The 24,183-nt window shown below is 44.8% G+C and overlaps 1 protein-coding gene across 2 annotated transcripts in view; it reads right to left on the reverse strand.

Moving 5' to 3' along the window:
- Positions 1–24,183, reverse strand: part of ZC3H12B (zinc finger CCCH-type containing 12B) — a 107,415-nt gene continuing 83,232 nt past the window's right edge. For both annotated transcript variants that reach the window (XM_032227880.1, XM_032227881.1), the window contains exons 2-7: positions 21,747–21,812; positions 19,769–20,515; positions 17,356–17,495; positions 14,491–14,725; positions 6,802–6,908; positions 1–5,609 (exon numbers count right to left, since the gene is read on the reverse strand). In XM_032227880.1, coding sequence (XP_032083771.1) covers positions 4,174–5,609; positions 6,802–6,908; positions 14,491–14,725; positions 17,356–17,495; positions 19,769–20,376 — 2,526 coding nt within the window. In that variant the 5' untranslated portion in view covers positions 20,377–20,515; positions 21,747–21,812 and the 3' untranslated portion in view covers positions 1–4,173. The remainder of the gene's footprint in view (positions 5,610–6,801; positions 6,909–14,490; positions 14,726–17,355; positions 17,496–19,768; positions 20,516–21,746; positions 21,813–24,183) is intronic.

Genomic DNA, 24,183 nt, shown 5'->3' on the forward strand with positions numbered 1-24,183 from the left:
AAGAAAGGCCTTGCCCATTAATGCTTACATGCAGCTACAGATAAAGCCACTAGAGTTTATAGTCTTTACAAAACATGCATGCCAGCCCTGACCCAGAGCTAGTGACTTTCTCTGGTGCCCATGTTCCTTTTTCTTTATTCTGCTAATCAAAGAAGTGGTTGAGGCTACCACTTGTGTTGTACACTCTGCTCCTTGCATTTATAAAAGACATTGTCACACCTCTCATTGCAGGGATGGGCAACTTTATGACCTGTGGACTTCAACTCCCAGAATTCCTAATCCAGGCTGGATTAGGAATTCTGAGAGTTAAAGTCCACAGGTCATAAAGTTGCTATAGTTGTCCACCCCTGTGTTATTGGATCTGGGCAATTAAAATCTACCTTTATTCTTTGTCATTGAGACTTACCTTATATTTGGGTCAACAGAAAAAAACCCAAATTTATTTACACACACACACACACACACACACACACACACTTTTTTGAACAATTAAAAGAGTAATGTTTAATTCTATCAATGAAAAAAGTAAACTGTAAATACTACAAAGGGACTAACAGTAGTTAGAAGCTATACAAGCAAAAAAGGATTACTAAATATTTACATAATCACAGTATTAAGCATTGATTTAACAGTATATTACAGAAAATTCAAATGCAAATAAATACTTTATAGGATGGGGTTTTCAGGGTTTTCAAGATAGACAAGTTATATTATAGCTTTCTGATAGATAGATAGATAGATAGATAGATAAATAAATAAATAAATACTCTGCTCTCAAAAAGAGCATTTAAAAGCAAAACGTATTTACAGTATAGGCAGTTATGATTTTTTATATATACCATCCCTTCTATATAAGAAGAAATTCAGCAATGAGAGATGAAGGCAGTGACATGTCAGTTTGGAACTGGTATTGAAAAAATCCAGACAGAAAGAAGTAAATTGGTTTAACAAATGTTACAACAGTTTCAGAGAAAAATAATTAGCAAAAAAACCACAGACACTTTTAAAATTGCCATTCTCTCCTTGCTTTTACAGATTAGATTTTGAAATCATTTTTTTACAAAAAGGGGATTCCTTCCTTAAGGAAAAGAGGTGCTACAGATAGTATACAACTTCCTCTCCCTAGCATTACTTCCCAAAAAGCACACAAGAGACTTGTAACATTTTTAATATATTGCTAACAATATATAGTATATAATATATAGCTTTTACTGACAGTAAAATATTTTCATCCTTACATTTAAAAAAAAAACCACCATGCAGTAGCTTTTGTTCAGCATTCAGTGTGCTGAAAGATTCTGCTAGAATTGTCTACAAGATTTTCTTACAATAGGGATAAAATGGAAAACACCTACTGGTATTTTATACATACAGAAACTGGATTCCATGCAAAAAAATGTGAGCACACAAAATTTCAATGCTGAACTGAAAAGCCATACTTCTATAAGGATCCTTTTAAAAACAAAAGCAGGATGTATAGCACTTTTACTGTCAATAGCCATGTATAAATATGAACATAAGCCTTATTAACACGAGTATTTTACAAAAAAAATTATCTGCAAGAATGTATTAATAAATAGACAATATATAATTTATGCAGCATAATGCTCTTAAATGCACACACACTAGCAGTGTACATTATAGAAATAAAATGGAATTCAAAATTTGCCTATTTTTTTCCCTATAAACTGTAAGTGCCCATTTTAAATAAAAAGATTTATAATCCTCCATGAGCTACTCCCCTTTGACACACAGTGTCACAAACATAGTGATGAAAGTACAATATTGAGCTAATCTAGAGATGGCTTTTATATATTTTTATACAATCAAGAAAGATACAATTTGTATCAACAAACAAAAAGTCGTTTCTGGTTATTTGAGGTGTTGCTTTCAGCTACTTTTAAAAAAAAAGAAATCTCCAAAGAAAGTGGGGTTTTGTCCTCATTGATAAAAGGATCTAGATAACTCAAGGGTTTTCTTTGTTATGTTTTTACAGCTAAAAGGCCAAATATTGCGAAGAATATTCAGGGAACAGCTTAAACCAAAGGGAAAATCTGCATTTTTATTCAGCACTTCATAAAGCACTGGATAAAACTGGGAATGCTGGGGTCTGCAATGCAGTAAGCTCAGCATGGTGCACTATCCAAACTCAATCCAATCAGCAACCACCCCAGAAAAAGCCACCAGTGTGCCAGCAGCAATTTGAAAAAAGCTGTACCATGACAAATGCAGGGGTTATGTCATGTGATCCACCGCCATTTTCCTACAGGGAAATAAAGCTTGTCTTTAAAATCAGAAGACAGCTTTGTGGAAGAGCAAATATGCTACAGGCAGGTGACATCCATATCTTTTGTGGTTGGAAAGTTGTTAGATGAATTACTGTCATCCTTCTCTCTAGAGCAGTGTTTCTCAGACTTAGCAATTTTAAGATAAGTGGATTCCAACTCCCAAAATTCATATTAGCTGGAGAATTCTCGGAGTTGAAGTCCATACTCCTTAAGAGTTGCCCAGGTTGAAAAACACTATTCTGGAGAGATGCTACCTCTAGATAACCTTCTTTAATATGTTCAGCAGAATCTCAATAATCTAAACAAGTTCTTTCTTGTTAGTATCAATGTACGATTATGCTTGTTATGGACACCAAAATAGAATCACCACCCTGCCAGTTAGTGACATCATCCCTGTCTAGATCCACCTCGAATATCCTACCTGATGCCAAACAGAAATAAATTAGGCAGCCATTCTGGCCATCGCTGGTAATTATTCCAGCAACACTTTGGACAACCCCTAGATCTGAAAACAAAAATTCAGAAAGCAGCTTGGAAGCCATTCTCAAAACACCAGAAACAACCCTGACGGCAGCCTCGCGTTCCATGTGTTTCCTAGTCAGAAACATTTAGGCAGTGTCACACCTTCTCATGAAGAAACCAAAGGCCAGTAACTCGGCCTTCTCGACTTTCATGAAAAAAAACTACAGTAGAAGTCAACAAGTCCTAGCTCGAGACATATCGAGTTAGTAATGGTTCAAAATGTTCAAAGACATGTTTGGATTTAAAAAGGGTGTCCGCTGAGTGCAGCTTTAAAAAAAGAAAATGGAAAAGCTACTACACCTGGATATATGTCTCTTACGGGAGATGTTTAGCTACAAAAGTTGCCCGCTCTTGAGCAAAAATACCCAAGCATTTGCTGAGATGCTTTGAGTCAGTCAAATAGCTCCAAAGAAGCAAATGCATACCTTTGCATGGATCTGACAGTGAAAAATTGAAACAAGTTTATCAATTCTGTAGCATCCTTTAGAAAACAACTCCATCTTCTATCATGAACATTTAATCCTTTTAAAAAATGTGTTTACTCATTTTGTACTTAGTTGTACTTGTGCTAAACTGAAATGTGAAAATTGATTTGGGATGCTACAATTATACCACCTTTGGATTGTAAAGAATTGAATTGTACAATTAATTGTATTTTAAAACCCACACCTGCCTATTTTAACAAGATTTATGTGGAAATGAGAGAGTTACAGTTTAGCTGAGAATTGTCCTTGCTTTCATGTCATCTGTTTGACACAGATGGCCTCGTCCCAAAGGGCATGACCTAAAGCCCCTCCCCCCAAGCAAAGATTGTGTGCAGAAACTGAATTTGCCAGAGAACCGAGAGTTGTTCAGATCAGAAATGCTCACCATGTACCACTAAGACACAGCAGGTGAGGGGCCTCAGAGACGCTCTTTGAAAGAGATGTGAGGATGTTCAAATGCACACAGCGCATTTTTTCTTGGAGCAGCTTGTCAATTAATGCTGCAAACTACAAAATTTATTCATGCAATATAATTGCTAATAGATTTGAGGGAATTATTTCAAACATAGGACCTTTTGGATTCAAGAAACAGTATATATCCATGCAAAAAGTATGCACTTCCTGTAAAATACATCTTTAAAAAAAAAGAATCCCAGCTTTAAAAAAATTACTTAATACTTATTTATAATACAGTCTTTTTACAGAATTCTTCAATCACATATTCAATGGAATTGCCAAAACAATCTACAGAGTGGTATACCAGAGCGGGAAACTATTCCCCAAACAGAGAATATCTCTATAGAATCACGGATACCTCCTGCAGGACGTTGGTTTGGTGCAGTCAGTATTTCTCTCCAGGAATTCAAAAGGATACCATGCTAACGCCCTGTTCTCAATTTGGCAACAATCATAGCTGCTAACTGTTGTGCATCAGTCATGTGTGGATTCTTTTCCATCACAGACAAGACGACGCCAGCAGGAAAAATATTACAGAGGTTCTTATAGGTCTGGTACTGATGCTCTGGGATAACACGTGGTTCATGGGGCTCCCCACAAACCCCAATCCAAGGGTTACGCCAGAGTTGCTCCATCTTCTCAGGCATGCTCCTCACCATGACAGGCTCGTAACATGGCTGCATGAGGTTGTTGCTCAAGGGATAGGAATGGTAAGAGTAGGCATCGGTTGCACATGGTAATGGATCCCAGCTGGCATGTTGCTCTCGACAGAGGGGGGGCCTCCTCTGCCGAGTAGGGTTACTTTCATAAAGTCTTGAATCAGAAACACTATCCATCCTTGTCATAACTAGTGCACGGCTTGGTTGGGCTGTAGCTGATGATTGGTGAACGTTTGCAGGCCCTGGGTAGTCCCCTGGGCAACTGGATCGTGCCCCAACAAGAGGGTGTTGGACGTGTAGTGCTAAATGAGAAGCTGAATGCTTGGGTGGAGTATGTTTGGGCCTTTCAGTGCCATAACTCTGAACTCTAGTTAAGCTCTCGTGATAGCCATGAGAAAAAGGCTGAAGTCTGTTTTGTGGTGGAATTCGAGGAACTTTAGTGTGATCCTCTGAACCCACATCTCCTACACCCAGGTACAGGTCGGTATACGAAGAAGAGTAAGAGTCATTACTTGCATGGCTTAAGCAACTGTCAGGACACGGGCTTGAATTTCTTGAATAGACACCTTGGTCTAGATTGACTCCATAGTAATCTGTGTTATGAATATTGCTAAGGTTCAAACTGGAAAAGTCATTGAGCATAGAATAATAGCCGTGGTCTCCCAAAGATTCATATTTGGCGTATGGGTCCGTGTAGTTGATTGAAGCCCCGTGGCTGTTGGTGACCAGGATTGGAGGGTAGTGCATGCTGGCCATATGTTCTAGAGAGGATTTCTGATGGGTGAACTGAGAAGAAGACCCAGGCACGGGGCTACTCGCTGACCGAGCATTTAAGGCCCCAACTGCATGGCTTTTAGGAGGTGGAAGCGTTGGGACACTTAACGCTGTAACAAGAGATGGGACAGAGCTGGCCTCTGGCTTCCGCATCATCGACAGCCGGTCCTCCGGTTCCGCCACTACAGACCGGATGCTTGGATCAGACTGGCGTTTCGGAGGATTGCGCTTCACTTCTGAAATGTTCTCCCCCCCTTTGCAAAGGACTTGCCCTGAACCACATTTGGCTAAGGCACCTTCACTCATGGTTTTCACCGCAGATAATTTTGCACTGATGCGAAGCTCATCTGCGACAGATCTCAAGGGCTGGTTTGTCCGTTCAGGGTGGTAATATTTACATTTGTGCCCATATGTGCATTTTTTCCCTAAGGGGGGAAAAATCCTCTCTGATTAGGCATATTCTTTGCCAACTATATGTCTTAACTTGATAACCCAAGTGAAATGCTTTGTTCTTACCACAAAAACATAAAATAAGACATTGGTATTTTCTTACATCATGATAAAAGGTCCACAATTTTCCTTATTAACAGTTCAAAATTCTTGTCAAGGTTTTAATCTGAGTGACAATGCTCCATGAAGACAGCTAGAGCAGGCCCCACAAATAAATATATTCATTTAAATGTTCACTCAAAATGAGATGCAGCTAAATTAGAACACAGTTTTGTTGCGATAATATTATTCTGATCAAAGAGAATCATTAGGATCTATTCCTAAAAACAAAATGAATGAAGGCAAATATACATGTTCCAGGATAATGCTGCAGGGTCTAATCTGGCTCCGTCATCAGGACCAGAGGCTTTGTCTTCCAAGCCTAACAAATACTTACAAGGCAAGGGCTGGGCAGCACAAGGAAACAACAGCCAATGACTTAAAAGCCAGCCATGAACACACCCCATTCTACATCCAAAAAGCCACTTACAACAGGCACTATAAATACCACACACAGAACAGCACATACTATGCTACAGAGAAGTTCCCTGTGCATTGGGCTCCAGCATGAGTCTGAAAACTCAAAAGACAAAACCTCTAATCCTGGTGACCAAGTCAGATTAGATCCTAAATAAAATGAATTTCTTGGCTGTAGATATAATTGAAACTCCATAGGCAAGAGAGAGCAGAAAACTAAGGCTTTACTCTCAAAGATCATGTTAAATGGATCACATGGCATAAACTAGAGAAATAGTATTTCTATGCTGCCTCCCAACTTTAAAAATTCAGAGTAAATTCTTGATTAGCCAATAAATCTAAATTGTATTTTCTTCAAAGCTATACTACTTTACTACCATTATGAGATGGAAAATAATAATATAATTATTCAATATGTTGATTGATTATTTTAATCTTCCCTAACCTGGAATCTTCCAGAGATTTAGGGAACTACAAATTTCCAATTTAAAAAAATGTTGGCTATGCAGTCTGAAAGTATTCCTCAAACTTTTAGAGCAGGGGGTCTCCAAACCTGGTAACTTAAAGACTTATGGATTTCAACTCCTAGAATTTCCCAGCCAGCAACGAGAGAACGTAAATTTCTCCAAATCCCTCCAATAACCTACTCACCATAAGGGCATGGTTGCTTTTTGTGTTCTGGAATAACTGGCTTTTTCCTTAAGAAGTTTTCAAGACTAGGGCCATGGCGTCCCAATGGATCATCAGGTGGCATAAACCTAGAAAAATGAAATATAGTCAAATTTAACTGCCTAGCATTAATCTCTCTTTGACAAGCTTCTATTTATTACTTCTTGTCCTGCCTGCTTTGGAGAATGAAAGACATGACAGTCTTCCAATATTTGAGAAGCTGTGACAGAGAAGTGGGGTGTCAACCTATTCTCCAAAGAATCTGAGAGCAGGAAAAGAAGTAACGGTTGGGAGATAATTGATGAGATCCAGCCTAGAACTCAGGAGAAATTTCCTGTCAGTGAGAACAATTAATCAATGGCTTGCTTTCAAAATTTGTGGGTGCATCATTATTGAAGGTTTTTAAGAGATTGATTGCAGCCATTTGTCCAGAATTATGTAGGGTCTCCTGATTTAAGCAGGGAGTTGGACTAAAAGATCTCCAAGGTCCCATCCAATTCTGTTATTCTGCAATATATAAAGTAACCAATATCTAGTGGGTAAGGTCACACAATTTTCTGATATTAAAACAGGCCATGACTTATTTACTGTAGTTATATAGTGTATACAGAACATAGACTGATGGTGATTTAAAAGACCATTGGCTTACCTGAATGGTAGTTCTTGAGGCGCTGCCGAGTGTCCAAGCTCGGGTTAACTTCAGCTTGCTGCCCAAGGAACTGAGTTTGAAACTTTGTTGTAGCTCCGCCTCCTGGTTGCTTCAGAGGCTCAGTTTTAAAAAATGAAGGAGATCAATAGTCCATGACTGAACTAGTCCAAGTCCAAAGTCCAAGACACAAAGGTGCTAAGAACACACCTCGCGGCCCCACCTTAAGGGTGGGTTTGGACACTCTGCAGCGCCTCGAGAACGACCATTCAGGTAAGCCAATGGTCTTTCTCCTAGGCGCTGCTTGGAGTGTCCAAGCTCGGGACATGCCAAAGCTATGTCGAAATTGGGAGGGAAGAAGAAATGTCCGGGGCCGCGGTGCTTGCCACGACCCTCTGTAGAACTCTCCTCCCAAAGGATGCCTCAGCGGAGGCGAAAGTGTCCAGTCTATAGTTGCGTATAAATGGAGATGGACCAGACCACGTCGCAGCACGGCAGATTTCTTCAATTGGCGCTTGCGTAGCCCAGGTGGCCGAAGTCGCAGCGCTCCTCGTAGAGTGTGCTGTTGTGCGCGAGGGAACCAGTCTGGCCTGAATCTCGTAAGACAACTTGATGCACGCTCTGAGCCAGCGTCCGATGGTAGAGGATGTGACCTTCTTCCCCATGGAGGCCGGCTGGAATGACACAAATAAGGCCTCCGATTTACGGAAAGGAGCCGTTCGCTTGATGTAAATACGCACCGCCCTCCGTACGTCCAATTTGTGCCAAGTGACTTCCCTCTGGTGCTTGGGACGAGGGCAAAAGTCAGGGAGTATCACTTCCTGCGCTCTGTGGAAGATGGTGTTAATCTTCGGGACAAAGGCAGGGTCCAGTCTCAATATGACTCTGTCGGAGTGGAAAATGCAAAGGTCGCCTCTGACAGACAAGGCGGCCAACTCCGAAATTCTGCGGGTGGAGGTGATGGCGATGAGGAAGGCGGTCTTTAGTGTAAGGTGGCATAGGCCCACCGTCCGCAACGGTTCAAAGGGAGATGCGGTCAATGCCTGCAGAACAACAGTCAAGTCCCAGGTAGGGTACCTGTGAATGGTGGGCGGGCAAAGGTTGGACGCCCCCTTCAGGAACCCCTTTACCTGAGGATGTCGTGAAATCGGTAGCTGAGAGTCAGAAGACAGGATGGTGCTCAGGGCGGCCACCTGTCTACGGAGAGTGTTTGTTGCCAGCCCTTTCTCCAAACCGTCCTGAAGAAATTCCAGGACTTGCGGAATGGTCGCGGAGGATGCCACAAGGTGATGGTTGAGGCACCAACTGGAGAAGGCCGTCCACGTAACCTCGTAGATTCTGATGGTGGACGGTCGTCTGGAGGCCTGGATCGTCTCTGTCGGAGAAGCAATGAAGCCTCAGGAGGTCCCCCTCAAGTGCCAGACGGCCAACTGCAGCCACTGGGGCTCCGGATGTTGGACGGCCCCCTGGCTGAGGGAGATTTGCTCCTGAGGTATGCGCCACGGCCGGGACACCGACAGACTGACCAGGTCGGCAAACCAAGTCCTCCTCGGCCAGTGAGGAGCGACTAGGAGCACCTCCGCAGCTTCCTCCAGAATCTTCCGAATGACATGTGGTATCAGAGGGAGCGGAGGGAAGGCGTACAGCCGACCCGGGGGCCAGCGGGATCTTAAAGCGTCCGTGCCCTCCGCCCCTGGGCAATGGAACCTGGTGAAGTACCTTGGAAGTTGGGCGTTGGCCGGCGAGGCAAACAGGTCGACAACCGGGTGGCTGAACTTCTGAGACAGCTGGTAAAACAGTCTCGGGTGCAGACGCCATTCCGAGTTCTGGATGGTTGTTCTGCTGAGCCAGTCCGCTGTCACGTTGTCCACGCCGGAGATGTGGTCTGCTCGTATTGACGCCAGATGACTCTCCGCCCAGCGACCCAGAGTCTCTGCTTCCGACATCAGCACCAGAGACCGCGTGCCGCCCTGGTGGTTGATGTAGGCTTTGGCGGCGATGTTGTCCGTCAGAATCAGTACATCGCGGCCTCTGACCTGGTCGAGGAAGTGGCGCAGGGCGAGTCTTGCAGCCCGGAGCTCCAGCCAGTTGATGTTGTGGGCGAGCTCCGCCTGCGACCACCTGCCCTGCACCACCGCTGTTCCCAGATGAGCACCCCAGCCGAAGTGGCTGGCGTCTGTGGTGATTATCAGCCTCTTTGGCTCCCTGAATCGTGTGCCTTTGAGGAGGGCTTCCGTCTGCCACCACCGGAGGGAGCGGAGAACCTTCGGTGGGACCCGTTTGGAGTTGCTGGTCTTCTTCCTTTGGAGAGGGAGTAGGAACCATTGCAGTTCTTGCGTGTGCAGCCGCGCCCAAGGGATCACCGCGATGCAAGACACCAGCTTCCCCATCAGTTGTGATAGAGAGAGGATCGAGGCTGACCCGGTCGAGCGGATGCTCCTCACCAGGGGCCAGATGCTGTTGACTCGCTCTTGAGTGAGGAAGACTTGGCAGGTTTCGGAATCGATGATCGTTCCGAGGTGCTGGATCCTGCAGGTCGGGTTCAGATGGCTCTTGGTGAGGTTGACTGAGAACCCGTGAAGCTGCAGGGCCTTGATGGTGGTGGCCAGGTCTGCTTGGGCTTGCCCCCTGGACGACGAGTGGATAAGTATGTCGTCCAGGTAGCATTCCAATCTGACGGGCAGAGACCGGAGTCGTGCGGCTATAGCTGCCAGCAGCTTGGTGAAGGTCCGCGGGGCCGCCGAGAGCCCGAAGGGAAGGGCCCTGTACTGGTAATGGTGATGGGCAAACTGGAACCTCAGGAACTGGCGGTGCACCGGGTGGATCGGAACGTGCAAATACGCCTCCTTCAGGTCGATCGATGTCAGCAGATCGCCCGGTCTGACGCAGCCCAGGATGGTCTGGAGGGACTGCATCTTGAAGCGCTTGTACGCCAGATGCTTGTTCAGCTTCTTGAGGTCCAGGATCGCCCTCACCCCCCCTGATGACTTGGGGAACAGGAAGAGGATGGAATAAAACCCCCTGCCTTCTTGCCCTCTGGGGACCTCCTCTATGGCCGCTATCTCTAAAAGGTGTTGTATCTCCGCCCTCATCAGTTGTAACTTGTGGGCGGACCTGGGGATAGGGCAACGGAGGAAGGTTCTCGGGGGGAAGGATAGGAACTCCAGGGTCAGCCCGTGGCGGACCGTGTTCCTGATCCAACTGTCCGTCGTCGTCTCCTCCCACTGGGCGGCATAGAGCTGGAGCCGGCCGCCTATAGGGGGAGCCCTGTGACGGTCACTTTGACTTTCTAAAGGGCCTGTTGGAATAGCCTCCCCAGAAGGGTTTGCGGAAACCCTGCTGCCTCCCTCTGTCTCTAAAGGAGGGTCTATCCTGGGTGCGATCCTGTGAGGCACCGTAGGCTCGAGTAGGACCGGCAGTGGAAGTGGAGGGCTCGCTGTTCCAAAAGGAATTTTTGCGAAAGGGCTGACCTTTCCGTTCGTGCTTTTTTGTGACCGGAGGGAGCACCTTGCGCTTATCCTTATTCTCGGTGAGGAATGGATCTAGGGCCTCTCCAAACAGCTTACCTCCCTTGAAGGGGGTGGAAGCCACCTTCCATTTCGCTTTAACATCAGCCTGCCAGTGGCGGAGCCACAGCAGGCGCCTCGAGGTGACATTTGAGGCCAGCGCCCTGGATGAAAATTTGGTGGCGGCCAGGGACACGTCAGCAGAATACTCCACGGCGGCTATGATCTTAGTGATATCCTGCCTAGTCCTGGAGTTGCCTGCTGGGAGGCCAGCCCGCAGTTTGCGGAGCCAGAAGAGGGCTGCCCTGCCAAAATAAGAGGAGCTGGCGGAAGCGCGCATGGCCCAGGCGGTGGCCTGGTGCGTCTTAAGAGCCGCGGATTCCGCCCTCTTGTCCTCTGCCTTGAGGCCTTCCAATAACTCAGCTGGAAGGGAAGTGGGGGATGTGAGAGCCATAATTGGATCGTCTACCTGAGGAATCTTGAGGAGCTCCTCCAGGGGGGCCTCCATGGTGAATAGCTTCCTCTCCGTCCCACTGGGAGTGGCTAGAGTCCCCGGCTGCACCCATTGTCGTTGGATGATGTCCAAAAATAACTGGGGTGCTGGCACGAGGTCCAAAGGCGGAGGAACCTCATTAAAAAGTCCTGCGCCGGGGTCCTGGGGCCCTATAACTACACCCGTGACCGGATCAGATATAGGCTTTGCTGCGGGAGCTGGGAGACCCATCTGGGGGCCTGCAGCCCTGGCCTTCGTAAGGAGAGGCTTAAACATGGCCGGATTGAATAGGGCTGAGCCCGTGGCCTGTTCAGCGGCAGGTTCCTCATCCTCCGATAGGACCGGAACCTCTACCTCAGGCTCCTCCTGATCTGACACCTCACTAAGGCCCGTGGGGGCAGGTGAGGGTGCCCTAGCTTCAGAAGCCTTGGGGATCTTGGCCTGACTGGGAGCTGGCTTGTGCGCCACAGAGGGCAACTGGGCCGCCAGCTGTACCATGCCATCTGAGATGCCTTTGGATATGGCCCGAGCTACCACCTCCTCCATGGCCCTGGATAGGATGGACTCCTGACCCTGCGGGGGAGGGGGCTCCAATTCAGATGGAGCTAAGGATTCTTCCTCAGCTCCTGAATCCATGTCTGCTAGGGAATCCATAGCCATGGAATGGGTAGGGGATCCCAAGGAAGCCCTATGAGGGTTGGGGGAGAACCCAAAATTCTCACTGCCTGGGCCTAGAGGGGATTCCCCTTGCTGGGATTCGCCCCTGGGAGACCCACCCCCGGTCTCGTTGGGGGATGGCTCCATAGAAATCTTGCACTGTGCGGCCTGGGCCCTCTGGAACTGTTTCTCCAGGGCCTTCTGACGGCGCAGTGCCATTTTTTCCTCAGCCTTGGAGGCCGGGCCTACCTTAGGCTGCTTCTCCCTTGGGGAAATACCCCCCCCCCAACTCCCTTGCCCGATGGATTGGGCCTGCTACGCTTACTGGGAGTGGGCCTGGTCTTTTCCCCTTGCCTCTCTTCCATGCTGATAGTACTAAGCTGTTGCTCCATTCTGGCAATGGCAGTAGACCAGGCCTGGGGTAGGCCAGAACCTGATCTACACGCTGGGCCTTTAAGGCTCAGAGGCCTAGCCGGCTGAAGAGAGGAGAGGGAGGCTGGAGCTGGCTGAGAGGATCGGCCTAGCGCCTGCGGATCCGCGCTGAAGGCAGGTAGGCGGGGGTTTGAAGCCCGGGTTCCCTGCGGCCGCTGGAAGGAGAAGGAGGGCAAGAGACAGCGTGAGCACCCCACGTGAGTCTCCGGGCTTAAGGCGGCCCTCCGCGGCGATCCGCTGTTCAAGGGAGGCTGCGCGGCAAGAATAGAGGCCTGGAAATGAAAGCGCGCCAAAACGGGCCGTTTAAAATGGCGGGCTCTCTTGCCGCGCGCGCCTGGGGCGTTGTCGGGCCGGCACGGAGCCTAGCGCTCCTGTCAGGGGCTCAGGAAGGCTTTAGCAGCCAAATCCCCCCCCCCCACGTACTCACTGAACCAGCATTTTGGGAGAGACCCGACCTAGAAACAGCCCAGGTGGAGGCTGGGCTGTGATCGCCCCAGGGAGCCTGCCTGCGCGATGGATTAAGGCCTTTAAGGCTCAGAGGCCTAGTCCAGAATTCTCGAAGAAGTAGAAAAGCAGGATAAAATTACCCTAACTGCAACCTATCTATCCAAACTAGCAACAAAGGAGCTACAAACTCTCTAGGAAATACTAAATTGGGGTCCAGCTTGCTGCACAAGGACTGGAGCCCCTGGAAATACGTCCTGTTGGGCGACTGAGTTTTTTAAAACTGAGCCTCTGGAGCAACCAGGAGGCGGAGCTACAACAAAGTTTCAAACTCAGTTCCTTGGGCAGCAAGCTGAAGTTAACCCGAGCTTGGACACTCCAAGCAGCGCCTAGGAGAAATATTGTTTCTGAGTCTCAAAGCAGCAACCTTTACTAGCAAGCCAAGATCACAACCACTTTTGTAGTTTAGCAGTAGTGAATTCAGAAAGCAGCTTGTGCCAATCAATCTTTACTTTCTATGTAAAAGTAAATGATACCTGAAGAATAAGCAACAAGTGTTAACCAAAAAGCTAACAGGATTGCAGTGTTTTCTCACTAAACAGGAAAAAACGTTATTCTAGCTTAGAACAAAATCTATGGAGAGAAGAAGAACTGAAGAATATAGGAAAACATTGAGAACAAATGCCTAAATCAGTTAACTACTATTTCCGTTGTTCACAGACATTAACTCCTGGCCATGCTATTTTCAAATACAGGTAGTCCTCTAATTGCAAAGTTTATTTAGTGACCATTTGAAGTTACAACGGCACTGAAAAAAGTGATTTATGACCGTTTTCAAACAACCATTGTAGCATCCCCTGGTCAAAATTCAGATGCATGGCAAGTGGTTCATATTTATGATAGTTGCAGGGTCCCGGGATCACATGATCCCATTTTGTGACCTTCTGATAAGCAAGCAGAGGCCAGATTCACCTAATGACCATGTTACTAACTTAATAACTGCAGTGATTCACTGTGGCAAGAAAGGTTGTAAACAGTGATGGGTTGCAGGTGGTATGCCCCAGTATGGGTACCGTTCCAGCACGGTGCTCCGGAGGGCCCACCCGCCCACCCAAGCTCCTTACCTGTCCTTTAAGCCTTTGGTGCTTACGCGCACACGTATGGCGCGTATGGTGCCTGCGTGATGCTCCGCCGAGCAGCTGGAGCGTCACAGAGGCTTGTGGAGGCATCGCAAGTAAGTATGATGCATGCGCGCACCGCACACGTCCATGTGGACGACACCGTACCGGTTGGAACGGGATCTGGAACCGACCACTGGTTGTAAAATGGGGCAAAACTCACTTAACAACTGCCTGGCTTAGCAACATAAATTTTGGGCTGAATTGTGGTCGTAAGCCAAGGACTATGTGTGATGAGAATTGGACCCACACCAAAAGAAAAGGAAATCTCTCTAAGGAAGATTTGTGCACAGCAGATGAGGGGAAATAGCATACTTGTCATTTACAAAGGAATACATAAGCAGCCGTTCCTCTATGAATTTCTTCCATTCTGGTTTCTCATTCTGAAGGTCCCGGTAATTGTCATTGGACACAATGATGCCATCAGAATCATAGGCCAACTTCACTATAAAGCGGTCATCGTAACAGACAACTCGTCTTCCTTGCACTCTCCGCGATGGGGTGAAAACAAGAATTTTTTCCTTCTCCAATCTGTGCAAGATTTCTTGGTCTGCAAAATAGGATTTACATAAGAAGGTTAAGATCAAGGTACTTGGATAAAGAGCATTTATTATGGTTTTTCACTGTTGGCAGTTATATAACTGCAGGATTAATATGACCCATTTGGTTCATTGAGTTTATTTAATTCTTTTAGTTCAAGATTACATAACTTTTTTCAAGTTCTAGACAACACTTGGCTTTAAAACAGTGGTGGGTTCCTCCTGGTTCAACCAAACCGGTAGCGGTTTGACAGCCTGGGTTGCTGGAACCGGCAGCGACTCAGGGCTGCCACATCCCCAAACCATAGGTTGCCACCATCTTGTTTATTGCTTTTGCACATATGCAGAGCAATTTTAGTTGTACTGCGCATGCACGCACAGTGCACTCCAATCCAAGCAGCAGTAGTGCCGGCCAGAACCCACGTCTGCTTTAAAAGTAAAAAGTAGGCTTGAATTGATTTATATTTAAACTTAGTTAATTCTTCTATAATACATATGCAATCGTGTTTCGGTTTTTCACATCAAAAAAAGTACTTTTTGGTAATATAGTTTTCTCTGGGGCCATACCCAAAGTTTGGCAGACCAGTGGCTTACTTGCTAAAGAATCTAAGCTACATTTAAGGATCCCAAAAGAATTTTACAGAATTTACATACATTTACTTAACATTTCCAGTTCATATCGGAGTCATCATTTCCCCATGCTATTAAGTTTTTGTCATAATTTATAGGACAATTTTAAAGAACATATTAGGGGGGTTAAAATAGTATTTTGCCTAGTGTGAATTTCCCATGAAACCACCTACTCTAGAGTGATTTAAACCTGTAATTAGGTTTCCTCTGGCCTTTATCCATCAAGTATTTGTCTACATTTCTTTTCAAACATTTAAGGAGCTTTGAAAAGGTAGAGAGTAAAATAAGAACATGGAAAAATATGAACAAAGTTGTTACTTAAGGCAGAGTAAATAATCTGTTATTCACATATCACTCCAACTTCTGAGGAGCTCATTGAGAGCATGCCAATGAAATTCAGTGCAAATCATCTACTGTGGAGAGTGTGATTATTGCCAAGTTCTTATATTCATCCATTCTAAAATAAGTGTTTATATCTCCAGTAGAATATATGGACTTGTTTCTTCCTTTAAATCTGATAACAAAATTAACTATTTCCCTTAATATCGCCTGGAGTCCTTTGGGGCTGATCATCTTCTCCATCATCATCATCATCGTAAAAAAAGTTTACTCACTTCTTTATCAAGAACCTTAGTAACTAGTAACTTAGTAAATTCAGTAAAATTTAGTAACTACTTCACTGTTCAGTAAATTCTTAATGTGATGGATGGGCTTGATGAAGTGATACCAGTTTCCCTGGTTTTAAGTCACTTAGCAGAGTTTCCCAACCTTGGCAACTTGAAGATGCCTGGACTTCAACTCCCAGAATTCACCAGCCAGGGAATACTGGCTGGGGAAATCTGGGAGTTGAAGTCCAGACATCTTCAAGTTGCTAGGGTTGAGAGACACTGCTCTAAAAGCATCAGAACTGTTTTCCTCTCCTCTACTATTACAGCATCAGAGGAGCCTTTTCGGTGGCATTAACTCCTGGCTCTAGTTTCCAGTAGTTTTGGGTGATGGTTTGTCTTAAAAGACACTTAAAAAGTGTGGCCCGTTTCCTACCAGTTTGCCCCTGGAGTTCATGCAAAACTTGCTTTGTTGTCGCCATGTCGAAATTCCTTTTGGCCATTGCCCCGCTGCCCCCTTCCCACCCCAGGAACACCACCACCCCTTTTTTGTCCCGGGATCGCCCTTCATGCGCCCGCAGAAAAGAGGGCTCCCTGCCCGTGGAACACGTTACTGCCGCCCTTGGTGCACAGCGTGCAGATCGATAGAGCACGCACTGACTGACTGGCTACCCCGAGGAATGCGTGGTATGCAAGAGGCCAGAAGCAACCATTTGACAGGACGGGGAGGGGGGAGGATGAGAGTGGCTCATGTCTGCGGTGGGCTCAGGGGGCATGCATGTTCCAAGCCATGGCGCTCGGTCCGGAGAGGGGGGGAAGCCCTGAGCGGTGTGTGCCTAGCCGCCGCATGGGAGCGGCTCGGTGTCTTCTGATTTAGTTGTTTCAACTCCCCCCCTCCTCTGCTCGGTTGCGCGCTCTCTGTATGTTTTTCCTCTCTCTCTCTGTCTCTCTTTTGCTGGGCGGTGGTTGAGGCCACTGGTAGTTAGGATCGATTCTGCTGTTGCTTAAGTCGCCGCGGCGGATAGCAGCAGCAATGAGAAGTAGCAGTGGTAGTATCGAGTAGATCAAAGAAGGGGCATTTATGGCAGGCTAGCCAGTTGAAGCTGTAGGCTCAGTGTGGCTCCTTCTCTGCCGCCTGCCGCCCCTTTGCCTCCTAGCGCCCCCCTGCCACCCCCCTTGCCTCTTAGCGCCCCCCTAAGTCATCCCACCCACCCCCAGAGGGTGGTACCGCCCACTTTGGGAACCACTGATATAGCCCATTAGATTTAAATGCTCATGCAAAATTTTTCTATTATATTATGTAAAAATAGTATGCAATTATAATAGACAGAGTAACTGAGTCATCCTATTGGAAAAATTCTCATTTTTGATCTTATAACAGTTATTCCAGTCCCCGAAATGGTTACCTGTAATTGGTGCATCTGGTCGACTCTGTTCTTTCCTCCAGGTTGGCACAAATACTGTTATATCTTTGTGACCTTTTTCCAGAAACCAATCAACAGCTAGTTGAATCCCTCGACAGGAAAATCCTTCTTTATTTCCATGGCTGAAAATGAGCAAAAATAATTCAGAGAATTCTGATGTATCTTGATAAAGATAGCTGATATAAAAATGCAATAGTTAAGGGAAAGGCGTTTATTAAAATTTAGGAGACAGTATTAAAAAGATCTAGGGGGAAAACACTCTCGCAAATGGAGGCAAATATATGTGTCCCAGGATAATGTTGCAGGATCCAGTCTGAGTCAGTCATCGGGACCAAAGGTTTATTCTTCCAAGCTTTCAGACTCGTGCTGCAGCCCATCCTCAGGGAACTTCTCTGTTTCTAGAATATATGCCCATTCTGGAGAGAGAATGGCGCACAATCTGGAGAGAGAGAATTTTCCTGAGGATGAGCTGTAGATGAGCCTGAAAGTTTGGAAGAATAAATGTTTGGTCCTGGTGATCCACTCAAAACTTCACTCTGTTTTCTTGCTGGCTGGGGAATTCTGGAAGTTGAAGTCCACAAGCCTTAAAAATTGCCAAGGTTGGAGATCCATGATGAGATGTCATAAGATCCATATAGTTCCCTGCCTGATGACATATCATGCTGTCTAGACTTGGCTTCTTACCCAGGCCGTCGGGTAGGGTGGATGGGACACGAGCACCACTACCCTGTTTGTGAGATTTTATGTCTTCTGTGTTGCTGAGTTGCCACCTTGTGTTAATGTCAGAATTCCAAGAAACACCCCCAACGAAAGAAATCTCCAAGGCTTGAGTTTCCTCAAAGTTCCATTTTATTAGAGATGTCATGCTGGTACATCTGGGAAAACCCAAATCTGAAAGCTTCCAGGTTTTCCAACCCAATTGAAAGACCCTGCCCCAACACCCACAAGTCTATCACATAGTCCAATCCTTCATTGCCACGAAGAAAGATTTCTCCCATCCACATCCGTCCAAGTGCAGGAGCAAAGCAACCTTGACTTTCTGAGAAAGAATATTATTATGGCTACACATCACCCATACTCTGTATAACCACCACCCCCCAACTCCCATTTTCCCACAGTAGAAAGTGTGGCAGGCCTAAAATCCAAAAAGTAAAAGATGGCTTCCAGGTATATTTTATTTTCCAGGTTTTTTTAAAAAAAATCTGGTTTGATTCATTCTCTATAGCTGTTGTTTTTGCTATTTTATTGTTGTGAGTCACCCAGAGTCAGCTGGAGCTGAGCAGCATCCAAACAGAATAAATTTGTTTTTATAGCATGCCTGAATCAAAAGACTCTGGGCAGATTACTACTGTGTCAGAAACAGTTTAAGGTGCACTAGCTCTAAATGTCTCTCCCAAAATGGACACCTCCAACAATAAACTAGGGCAGGGGTTCCCAACGCCTGGGCCATGGACTGGCACTGGTGTGTCACAGCACCAGAAATGGGGCTGCACAAACAAGTGAAGTCCCATCTGTGGGATGCAGAAAGTGTGTGAAACCACGCCCCCTCTGGTCCACAGAAAAGCTTCTCTCCACAGAACCAGTAAAGAACTGATACATGTCCCAGGTACATAAAAGGTTGGGAGCTGCTGAACTAGAGGTAACAGTTGAATGGGACAGGGCCATAGGAGGGGGCTGCATATACCTCCAGGAATAGAAAGTTTAATGTACAGGGATACAATAGAAATGGACTCACATATGGTCCACATCTCCCTAATCCCCAGTGTGGAGGGACAGTTTGTGGCCATTTTAGGATGTTCTCAGTGGATGGGCAGATTCAAACCTTGTAAGGTAGTATAGATAGTCCCTGACTAACAACAGTTCATTTAATTAACTATTCTAAGTCACAACGGTACTGAAAAAATGACTTATTGCCATTTTTCATACTTACAACCATTGCAACATCCCCATGGGCACGTGATCAAAATTCGAATGCTTGCCAGCTGACTCGTATTTTTGACGGTTGCAGTGTCCCAGGGGTCATATTGCGACCTTCTGACAAGCGAAGTCAATGAGGAAGCCTGATTCACTTAACAATCATGTTATTAATATAACAGCTGCAGTGATTTGTTGAACAACCATGGCAAGAAAGGTTATAAATGGAGCAAAAGTCACTTAACAACTGTCTCACTTAGCAACAGAAATTTGGGACTCAAATGTGGTTCAGGACTACCTGTATCTGATGTACCTGGGTATAGAATTCAAGGATCTCTGCAAAATTTGCCATTTGAATTCATTGTTGTATGTTCTTATCCACATTTGAAATAAACATTTATCTGGATGCTAACTTCCTTCAAGGGTTTTTAATGCAAGAGGGGAGCAAGTGCAACAAAAACAGCACAAAATTATGAACTACCTCATTGCCACATTACTTCCATCAATTACGATCGGCCTCAAGTTGTCAGAACTGTCCACAACATCCTCCTCCAGGGACAGCTCGGGGCTGGTCACCTCCTTGGCAGCTGTTCCACCTGTGGGAGCAGTGCTACTTCCCAGGCTAGCTGGCCCTTCATTCTCAGCCTTGTTGCCAAGCCTCACAAGTTCAGCCAAAATATCATTGATGAGAGCATCCACCCCCAACTTGTTCAACACGGCTTGAATCTGATCCCCCGCGTAGCCCAGTTTTAAAGCGAAATCAATTTTCGCTTGATATTCTTTGTCCGAGTTTGTTTTACCATCTTCCAGTTTTAAATCCTGAAGAAGGCTGTTCTGGGAGAAGCTGGGCTGGTCCAAGCAAGGAGAGCGGCAAAGCTGCCGGTGAAGCTTGTGGGGGGGAATGTCCTTCTCCCTAGGCAGGGGGTTGTGGGAGCTGTTCTTGACACAAGGCTCCTCATGTTCACTCTCGGAGCTTGTCCATTCTTCAGATTCGGTGCTGCAATCCCTGCCGTCTTGCTCAATAGTCCTCTCATCTTGGGAGTGCCTCTTCTCCATTCTCAGCCTTTCCACCATAGACCAGGCCGTCATCACGTTGACCTTCTGGTGAGATACCCTCAAATTGCTCTCAGTGCCAAAAGTGCTTGGAATGTACGCACCGCTGCATCATCTTGTGGCTTGCTTCTTAAATCAGTCTTGATTTGTGAAAGTCACAAAAACAATTGCACAACTTTTTGGCAGGGAGGGAAGAAAAATAAAAGGGGAAAAAACGAAATTAGTGACAAGTAGTAGTCTGCCACAATAAGAAAAGTAGATTAGGTCTCAAATCCAGATAAACTAAAAGAATTGCTCGTATGGAAAGGATTTGTGAGGGATGCAGAGTTAGAAGCCCATGTATGATTATCTCTGCTTGAGAAATCAATACTTCCTGGGACAATACTGTAACAGATCAGACAATGGGATCTAAAATTAGTTAAATGTAGGCCAGATTCACACCTCATATTATGATAAAGCAGAAGTGCATAAGTTTAGTAGCAGCAAAAGCCACACCAGTTTTTAAACAGCATATTTTATGCCATGCTACAAAGACTAGAAGCATTAAAAGTGGTTCCCTCAAATAAAAATTACAAGTTTTTCTTGTACACTTATACAGTTAATCCTCGACTTGCATCCATTCAATTAGTGGCTACTCAAAGTTACAATGAAAATGAAAACAGTGACTTACAACTGATCTTCACACTAATGAATGTTGCAGCATCCTCACAATCATGTGATCAAAAACCAGATGTTTGGCAACCAACACATTGATACAATGGCTGCAGCATCTGGAGGCCATGCAATTGCCATTTCTGACCTTCCCAGCCAGTTTCCAACAAGCAAAATCAATGGGTGAAGCTGGGTTCACTTAATGACCACATGATTTACTAACAACTACAGTGATTCACTTAACAATTGTGGAAAAAATTGTCATAAAATTGGATGCAATTCATTCAACAACCAGTTTGCTCAACAGTGGAAATTATGATCCTAATTGTTGTAAGTCAAGGACTACCTGTACACACACAAAAACTGACATCCACAGATTCAAAAGAGGGAAAATGAAACTTAGAAACACTGGAGCAGAATGGGACTTGTTACTGAGGGACAATAAAATCAATATAAGGAGTTGTGATGTGATGTACTACATGCACTCTCTGAGACATGCTGTCAATCAAGGCATTAAACCATGACTTCATTAGTTATCCTTTACTGAACAAATCATAATTGGCATGGTTCTGCAGCAGCAGATATGAGCAAATAATCAAATGAACTAAATAGTAGAAAAGTATCAGTAAGTTAGCATATTCTCCCACCCCTTCTTAAAATCCAGTTAATTTTTAACAATGTCAATAACATATTGGGACCAAACCTTCCTCCCTATATTTCATGTATCAGCTGAAGGTGTCCAAGCTGAAACTTACTGAAGGAGAAATGGATCATTGTTTTCTTGAACAGCTCCAAGAAACTGCTCAGCCAGTATTCAGCAGCTGCAAAAAGATAAAAATAAAAAGGAAATTATATGTTAGAGATCATTAGAAAAGGGATAAAAAACAAAACTATTAATACTCTAATACTTTTATACAAGTATACAGTATGACTACATGAAATACTATGTGTTGCTTTGTTTGTGGTAACTCAAATAAAACGTAGAGCAAGAAAGCTTTAGCTTCTCCTTTAATATTTAGCAATATTAAAGAAGAAATTCCTTCAAAGAAATATAAGGTTTTGATTTCAGGAAATAGATTATTAAGGTAGGCCACCACATGGAGATATGAGAAACAATGCACAATGTGGAAAAAGCAGAGATTTATCTCCATCCTCTGTAATATTAATATCAGGAACCGTCAAATGGTACTTCTAGAAGAGTCAAGGTAACCAACCCAAAGCTAACCAATAGAATGACCATAATCTCTTATTTAAACTTTTTGAAAAATTATTAGACAAATTCATCTGAAATTATCAATGAGTACTAATCATTACCAGGGGTCTCCAAACTTGGCAACTTTTAAGACTTGTGGATTTTAACTCCCAGAATTCCTCATGCTGGCTGGGGAATTCTGGGAGTTGAAGTAAACAAGTCTTAAAGTTGCCAAAATGGGAGACCCCTGAATTATCCTATTACACAAGTATGGTATTGTCATTGGAAACTGGATTGAGAGACTCAGATTCAGGTTTCTGCACATGGAAATATGCTGGGTATGATTTTCCAGCCTAACGTTCCTTATAAGGAGTACTGTGAGATTTGCCCTGAACTCCAGGAGGTAACCTGAGATACCAATAGGACTGACTATATCATACAATGAATGTCAAAGGGAACTAGGTTATATTTAGCCTAATGAAGGCTGAGAAGGCTCAGGGAGACCCAATAAGTCTTCTAATACTTAAGGGCCTGTAACGGAGAAGAGGGGATCGATTTATTCTCCGTAGCACCTGATGGCAGGACAAGGAGCAATGGGCTCACCAGAGGGAGATTCAACCTGGAAATAAGGAGGAACTTTTGACAGTGAAAGCAATTAATGACTGGAACAGCTTACATCCCAAAATTGTAGTGGTTCCATCACTGCAGATTTTAACAAAAAGATTGGACAACCGTTTGTCCAGGATGGTATAAGGACTCCTGCCTTGAGTAGGGGGTTGGACTAAAATACCTCCAATGTCCCTTCCTGATCTATGAGTCTATGATTAAAAGTTCAGTATGTTTTAAATCATCACCTCCAGAAAAACATGAACAAAAAAATGATACTCAATTGTTATTTTACTTGTGGTCTTTAAAGAGAGAGCTGGCCATAAACTGATTAAACCTTTAATGACAGTTTCATAAAGAATTCAGCAAAAATGGAAAATGAACTCTACTAAATCTCTAGCATGTCACATTAACTGACATAAAGCTCCTTTTGAAATTCTTCTGTCATTTGAAAGGCTTAATTCCTACCACTGTTCTCAAAGAAGTAAGCAATATCATGCCCTCCCAATGTGTTAAAAAGAATTCTCAAGCACCTAGGCTAGCACAAATCCTGGTGACTGATTCTGGAAGCTGTAATTCAAAATACGTAAAGGCATCAAATTGCTCACATGAAAGGACAACCTTTAGTGGCCAGCAGATACATCCCTCTTTTCCTTGGGGTGTGTTGTCATTGCTGGGAGCAATTTTCACATGCTGACTAGACTATCAGTTCATCCATCAATTGCCAGAGGTATATACTGCACTGTTCTCAGAGAACACCATCTGAAAAAGGAGAATATTTGTAGCTCAGGGTTGAGCTTGGATGTTTCCTTTCCCAAGCTAGGTAACATCATCAGTGATAGTAAGGAGTGGGGTTTGCTCTCAATTTATATTCTAGTGGTTTGTCCTGTCAGTGTGGATGGTTTTAGAGGTTCTTTGTTTGGGCTGTTTACTGTTAGCTTGTTTGGCAGTTCCTTGATTGGGGTATTGTTTACTTCTTGAGTGTTGTTCTAATGTTAATCTTGGTGTTATACCTTCCCTAGCCTATGACTTGTACGAGATGACCAGGCTGACTCTCAAGGGAGGGGCTGACTCTCACGTCATCAGTCTGGAGTCCTTTAGTTGCCCACAAGACCAACCCACCTTGAATTCCATTGACTCTTATCTACTGTCAATTTGCCTTGACTGTTAGTAGTTCAGATTCTTGCAGTGAGCTAGTTTGGAATGAATGTGAACTCATTTGAAAAAACTTGGTTCCTGTTATCTCGCATCTGACATGACTGCTTTCAAGCAGCCTACCAATCACATGACTGGTCTATTGACCTAGGATCAGGAAATCATATATGAAACCACAAACCTATCTTATGCATATATTACACACAGACTCAGAAGTAAATTCCACTGAATTCAATGGT

The sequence above is a fragment of the Thamnophis elegans genome, chromosome 12 (assembly GCF_009769535.1).
Source record: "Thamnophis elegans isolate rThaEle1 chromosome 12, rThaEle1.pri, whole genome shotgun sequence".
NCBI classification, from domain to species: domain Eukaryota; kingdom Metazoa; phylum Chordata; class Lepidosauria; order Squamata; family Colubridae; genus Thamnophis; species Thamnophis elegans.